Source organism: Myotis davidii, unplaced genomic scaffold (genome assembly GCF_000327345.1).
Source record: "Myotis davidii unplaced genomic scaffold, ASM32734v1 scaffold208, whole genome shotgun sequence".
Classification (NCBI taxonomy): Eukaryota; Metazoa; Chordata; class Mammalia; order Chiroptera; family Vespertilionidae; genus Myotis; species Myotis davidii.
In genome coordinates this window covers 1,045,856-1,052,801 of record NW_006299706.1, presented here as the reverse complement: position 1 = coordinate 1,052,801, position 6,946 = coordinate 1,045,856, and the positions used below count along the sequence as shown (strand labels likewise).

Below are 6,946 nucleotides of genomic sequence, written 5' to 3'. Positions count from 1 at the left end.
CGGGTGGCCGCCCCCGTTCCGCGCCCGTGGCCCAATTTAAGGGTGGGGAGTCGTGCCATTTTTAGGGATCGCCCAAGTGTGGGGGCCCCATGGCCCCGCGGGGAGGAGCCCCCCGCCTGGTGCTGCTGTTCAGCGGGAAGAGGAAATCCGGGAAGGACTTCGTGACCGAGGCGCTGCAGAGCAGGTGGGGGAGGGGGGGAGGAGGGGTGGGAAACCCCGCGCCACGTGACGCGGGGTGCGCTGCAGTGGGCGGGAGCTTTGGAGTAGGGGTCCTGGGGTACAGGTGGGAGGAGGTGGGGGGATGGTCAGCAGCACCTAAAACAGCAGCCTGCACACATCTACCTGGAAGAACCGAGCGACCCCCTCTCCAAGGACGGTGGGCGGCGGGTCTCCCTCGCCCAGAAGCAGTGGTAACAGTTGCCATAAGGCACTTCTTACCCTCCGCTCCTACTCGCGCGCGCGGCAGTGCTGGGAGCTCACCTTTACAGAGAGGGAAACTGAGTCACGGGGGAAGGGTTTGCCCAAGACCACACTCCGATGGCGTCTGGCTCCAGAGACATGGAAACCCTTGCCCAGCACACCCCCTACTAGTTGGGGTTGAGTGAGCCTGGGTTATGAGCCAGGCACTGTGTGTTTCTGTTAGTGTCTTATCTCACTTAATCCTCCACACCTCTTGGTTAGGTGCTGTGTGGTATTATTAGTGTCTCCATTTCACAGATGAAGAGACCGAGTCTTTGAAAAGTAAAAAAACCCAAACAAAACCTAAACTTGCCAGGTTACAAAGTCATAGTCAGATCTAGGACTGAAGTTATTCCTTAAACTCACTGCAAGGAACGGGTTCTTTCTGCTTCGCCTCACTGTCTCCCCAGCAGCAGCTTTCTCTCCGCTGTTTTCTCTCCAAGCGAGATGTTTCATGTGGGAGCGATTTGTTGTGGAGGCATGGGCTGGGGTCGGGGTGGGCAGAGGAGCAGGGAGAAGCAGGGCAGGCACCTCTCCGCTTCGTGACTGTGTGTGTGTGTGTGTGTGTGTGTGTGTATGTGTGTTGGGGGGGGGGCGTGGTACCTAGAGGTTGCTTTTGGGCACAACAGGGGTTGGTTCTAAGAGTTCGTGGGGGAGCCCAGGGCAGAGATCACCACCTGCATTTTCCCCATGGAGCCTCCACCAGCTTTCCCTAAGTTGCCTTTCTCCTTCCCTGCAAACAAGGAGTCAGACAGTTGCGAGAAGCACCGGTTATGGGATTAGACGGCTGAGATTCAAATCCCGACTCACCACGTTTGAGTTTGTGATCTTGTCTACGTTTCTTTCTTTCTTTTTTTTTTTAATATATTTTATTGATTTTTTACAGAGAAGAAGGGAGAGGGATAGAGAGTTAGAAACATCGATGAGAGAGAAACATCGGTCAGCTGCCTCCTGCACACCCCCTACTGGGGATGTGCCCGCAACCAAGGTACATGCCCTTGACCGGAATCAAACCTGGGACCCCTCACGCCGCAGGCCGACGCTCTATCCACTGAGCCAAACCGGTTCGGCTTGTCTACGTTTCTTATCCATCCTGTGCCTCAGTTTTGTTATTTGTGGGACGTGTAACAGGTGGTTGTAAGGACTAAATAAAATAATGGCCGTGAAGGCCTTCGAACAATGCCTGACACCTCGTAAAGGTGCGGGAACTAGATGTTGGCTCTTAGTTTTCTTTGGCCAGCGCTGGCTTCCTTACTGGCAGCGCTGCGTTGGGCGAGTCGGTTCTTCTCCCTCAACCTTCATTTTCTCATCGGAAATGTGGAAACAAGAACACTGTGTCACCATGTCAGCGTTTAAGAGAACCTGTGAGCACACAGTTCGGTACAAGAAATGGTTGGTTGGGTCAACTGACCTGAATGAATGAATGATTGATGCTGTGGTGACCAAGTCAGTTGAGGCTGAGGTGCCCCGGGTGGGAGACTAGTTCAGGGGTCCAGCAGTAAACGAATCGAGCGAGAACAGCACTGTCCTTGTAGTTTTATTTGTTTTACCTGTGCCTCTCCTGGGGCCCGGAAGAAACAGGCTAACTGGCTTGGGTCTCTGTTCCGCAGACTCGGCGAGGACGTCTGTGCTGTCCTCCGGCTCTCTGGTCCCCTCAAGGAGCAGTATGCCCAGGTAGGAGGTGGCTCTCGGGGACATCTCATGGGCAGGAAGGAGCCAGCCCCTGGCATCGGTCGCTGTGGCTGTCTGAGTCACCAGTAGGGTCCCTGTGACCACGGCTGGCAGGGCGGTGGCCGGTTCTCGGTTTTCTGTGGGTGGACTTTTGGGGGGCATTTTCAGCTTATACCTCTTTCCCATTGGCCTCGCTCCCTTCAGGCCCCTCCCCAGAGCAGGTTCAAGAAAGCGCGTCCAGCCCTGGCTGGTTTGGCTCAGTGGATAGAGCGTCGGCCTGCGGACTGAAGGGTCCCAGGTTTGATTCCGGCCAAGAGCACATGCCCAGGTTATGGGCTTGATCCCCAATAGGGGGAGTGCAGGAGGCAGCCAATCGATAATTCTCGCACATCATTGATGTTTCTCTCTCTCTCCCTCTCCCTTCCTCTCTGAAGTCAATAAAAAAAATAAAAAATAAAAAAGCGCATCCAGGAAAGGCCGGAGCGGGGAGGTGGCAGCGCTGATACTGTGGATTAGTGAGTGCCTGCGCACACTCTTCCTCCAAGAGAGCCCTTCCTCTCTGAAGTCAATAAAAAAATAAAAAATAAAAAAGCGCGTCCAGGAAAGGCCAGAGCGGGGAGGTGGCCGCGCTGATGCTGTGGATGAGTGAGCGCCTGCGCACACTCTTCCTCCGAGAGAGTGACACCAGCATCACTGCCTCAGCTGGTGCCCCACCCGGGTTCTCCCCTCAGAAATTTAGTTGCATGAATTGCCGAGCTATATTATTAAGTCAAACAAACAAACAAGATTTGGAATAGTGTATAGAGGATGCTGTATAATAATGGGGAACAATTGTCAATATAGCTGCTCAGCGCAGCGCCAGGCCGACCCGGGCTTCTTCTGCAGGAAGGTCGTGGAGGGCGTCTGCCAGCCGGTCTGGGTAAGGGTGCCGACAGGCAGCACTGAGAAAACTCCGTGTCTCCCTCCAGTCCTCGCCTTTCCCCGAATGAGACTCAGATGTGCCCACTTCTCTCTCCTCACTGCCGCCTCCCATGGTCCAAGCCCTCACCATCTCTCCCCTGGACAACCTCGTAGCCCACACTGGTCTCGGCATCAGCTCCTGTCCCCTGTGAGTCACTCACCACCTAGCAGCCAGAGCGACTATCTGTCTGTCTGTCTATCTATCTATCTATCTATCTATCTATCCATCTGTCTATCTATCCATCTATCTATCCCTCACCCGAGGATATTTTTCCATTGATTTTAAGGGAGACTGGAGATAAATTCGAAGGGGCAAAATAAAGGCAGCCAGGGCCGTGAGGAAGGCTGGGTTGCTGCTTTATTGAGGGTGTCAGAAGGCCTCTCTGAAATGACATTTGAGCAGACCTGAAGGAGGTCGGGGTAAGCCAGACGGGTATTTGTGGGTGAGGGGTGAGTGGCAGGAGGTGCAGTCAGGTTGTGCAGCGTCTTTGGGAGAGCCTGGATCTTTCTCTGGGTGAGATGGTGACTCCGTGGAGGGCTTGGAACATGGGACATGATGTGATCTGAGGTTGGAAGGCCCATCCTGGCTGCTGGGGGAAGGGCAGGCGTAGGAGCGGAGAGCCAGGGCGAGGATCTCTGTCAGAAAGGCGAAGTGGCCGTGGCCCGGCTCAGAACGGGGCGGGGAGGAGAGAGGGTGGATTCGGCACAGATTGCCCAGATCGAACCAATGGTGAGTTGGCTGTGGGTGTGAGGACAGAAGACAGTGACAAGGGTTTTGTTCTGAGCGGCTGGAAAAACAGAGCTGTCGTTTTCTGAGGCAGGAAAGGTGTGGGAGGGACAGGCTTGGGGAGCAAATCAGGAACCCAGTTTGGGCAGCGGTGAGGTCGAACGCTTGCTGATCTGCACTGTGATTGCAGTTATTAGTGAAGCTGCTTGCTCAGTGTCCGTCTCACCTACGACGACAAGCTCTGAGGGGACAAGCACTTGGTCTCCAGCACCTGGCACACAGTAGGCACTTGCGATAGTACCTGTTGATTCATTCATCCATTGAACGTATGCCCTGCGTGTTCACGTGTCAGACAGTGCACTAGGGGCCAGGGATAGTGATGAGTCAGAGTCCTTTCCCTCCTGGAGCTGCCTCTGGGTAGGGCAGGCAGACAACAAACATGCAAACAAACACATCGCGATGGTTTTGAGTTCTTAGTGCTCAGAGGAAAGTACGTATCAGCATCAAGAGGGGCAGGAAGGTCACCAGGGCGGCAGGGACAGCCTCTCTGAGGAGGAGACGTTTGAGCAGAGACTTCCATGAAGTGAGAGAGCCTGCCTTGTATTTATCCAGGCAGAGGGAGGAGCACGTGCAGAGGCCCTGAGAAACAGCGAGGAGGTCAGTTGGCTGCAGTGGAACGAGTGTGGGGAGGATGCCAGATGTTGTAGGGCCTCGTAAGTTGGGGTGAGAACTTTGGGTTCTGTTGGAATGATGGGAAGCCTTTGGGAGGTTTACTGACAAAAATCACAGGTATGTTTTAAAAGGTGCTGGGGGTGGGGGTGGGCAGGGACTTGTTAGAGTCACTCTTTCTGGCCCAGTTTGTTCATCTGTAAAGTGAGTGTGTTGAACTAGCTGAAGTGATTTCAAAGCCTGAGGCCTCTTCTTTAGCACAGCAATGACCAGCATGACCCCCGAACACAAAGTGTGACAGTGACAGAGTGTGGGCAGCGTGGGCTGCAGGCTGCAGCAATCAGGGAGGGCTGCCTGGAGGAGGAGGAGATGTCTGTCCCAGCTGGTTGGGTGATAATGGGGGTACACTTGTCTGGGTTCTTTAGTCCCCCCACTGACCTCATTGTGCTCCTGCTTATTCTAAGTAGGGCTGAGTCTTCCCCTACCTGCAGTGCCCTTACCTGCTGCTCCCTGCACCATATCCTGTTGGTCACCTGTCTGTGTCCCTTCCCTGCAGCTGGTGAGTGACACACGGAGGCTGTCTGATATCCAGTGGTTCCGGGAGGCCTATGGGGCTGTGACACAGACAGTCCGCGTGGTGGCCTCGGAGCAGAGCCGACAGCAGCGGGGCTGGGTGTTCACACCAGGTGAGCTGCTCACAGCCTTTGGCCCCAGGGCTCGGAACACGGCTGACCACCCCACCTGCAGACCAGGCCGCCTTTCCCCAGGTTCTAGGTCATCTGCTCTCTCCCTGGAAGGGTGTCGGAGAGCGAGCGAGGGGTTAGCAAAGGGAATCTGAGACTCAGGAGTGCCCCAGGTTAGAAAGTGGAGTGTGGTGGGGGCAGCGTTCTGGGGAAGTAGAGGTTCCCTATGATTTTGGGGGGTACTCTTTCCAGGGCTGTCCTTTCTAGGCCAGTGGCTTCTGGAGGAGTGGCGGGGACCCACCCCAGCCCAGTCGGGGCTGACAGTGGGCCAGGGGCAGGCCCAGCAACTCCCTCCTGTTTGGTTAACAGAGCGAGGGGGTGGGGCGCGGGAGCAAGAGGAAGCTGTGCTAGGCAGCCTCAGCGGTGAGAGCCCAGGCAGTTCAGAGGCCCAGGTCAGGCCTCCTGCCCTAGGTCACTGTGACTCGGGGAAGTTCAAATCCAGAGGGTACAACCCCTCCTGATGGCTGTTCGTCTCTCTAACACTCACCACAGGCCGGGCCTGCGCTAAACACTTTGCAACTCACTTTACAGACACAATAGACCTGCCAGGTGATGCCAACGTTACTCCTCTCACTGTCCAGTGAGGACGGCACACAGAGGCGTAGGGATAGGAAGCAAGCAGCGCCCCGAGCTTCACGCCAAGTGGAAAATCCCTTTCGGGTGGCCTGTGGTTTAGATGACCCAGTTCGCCCTCTGTAGGAAGTGGCAAGTGAAGAGTTCAGTCAGCAGAACCCTCCGAGGGCTCAGGTGGCTGTGGGCTCCTGAACCTGCTCTCGGGGTGTTTCAGGGGGTCGGGAAGTCCCTCTGTGGGGTGGGGGCAGCTTGGCTCTGGAGCGGAAGGGGAGAGGTGAGAGCGGGCGCTCCGCCTGGGGCCAGCAGGCCTCCACGCCCGCGCTTGTCCGGAAGGAGCGGCCTTGACCTCGCCCTGCCTCCTCTACAGGAGTGGACGATGGCGAGTCCGAATGCGGCCTGGACAACTTTGGGGACTTTGACTGGGTCATCGAGAACGACGGAGACGAGCAGCGCCTGGAGGAGCAGTTGGGGAACCTGATAGGATTTGTCCGCTCCAGACTTTAGTTGTTTCTAGGAGCACCGACGCTGCCGGGTGAGGGTGGGGCTAACTCTGCCAGATGTGCTGGCCCAGCGGAGAGCACACGGGGGTCTGGCCCAGCAGGTGTCAGACAGGACAAGAAACCTCCAGGAACTGTAACTTTTCTTTAATATGTTTTTATCGATTTCAGAGAGGAAGGGGGAGCGAAAGAGAGACAGAAACGCCAGTGTTGAGAGAGAACCATTGATTGGCTGCCTCCTGCGTGCCCCACACCGGGGATTGAGCCCGCAACCAGGGCATGTGCCCTGACCAGGAATTGAACCGTGACCTCTTAGGAGGAGGCTTACCGGGCAGAGGGCTGTGCTGGAAGCAGGCACATCGCCGTCCCCCTGGGCGCCTGGCAGGCAGCCTGTGGTTGCCTTGTTTCCCCATCAGGATGCTTTCGGCCCCTTGTTCGGGGCAAGAGCGTGGCCACGAATAAACCTCCTTGGAGCACATGCTGCGAACCGCGCGTCTCATTTCCCAGGTGCCAGCCCAGCCTGCGTGGCTCGGAGGGCTCGGGGGGTCCAGGCGGCTGTGGGCTCCTGCTCTGCCTGGCACCTGGGCTGGAACTTATCCTCAGAGGCTGACCTTGGGCTGGGCCATGCAGGCAAGAGGTCGTTTGTG

The 6,946-nt window shown here is 56.4% G+C and overlaps 1 protein-coding gene across 2 annotated transcripts in view; it reads left to right on the top strand.

The window, feature by feature from the left end:
* The window catches only part of PMVK (phosphomevalonate kinase), a 7,193-nt gene extending 677 nt beyond the window's left edge, over positions 1–6,516 (top strand). Inside the window, exons 1-4 of one of the 2 annotated variants that reach the window (XM_015571782.1) lie at positions 7–184; positions 2,070–2,133; positions 5,043–5,172; positions 6,170–6,516. In XM_015571782.1, the coding sequence (XP_015427268.1) occupies positions 90–184; positions 2,070–2,133; positions 5,043–5,172; positions 6,170–6,306 (426 nt within the window). In that variant the 5' untranslated portion in view covers positions 7–89 and the 3' untranslated portion in view covers positions 6,307–6,516. Of the gene's footprint in view, positions 1–6; positions 185–2,069; positions 2,134–5,042; positions 5,173–6,169 lie in introns of those variants that run through there. The other variant, XM_015571781.1, reaches the window with a different exon arrangement.
* Positions 6,517–6,946: the final 430 nt, after the last annotated feature.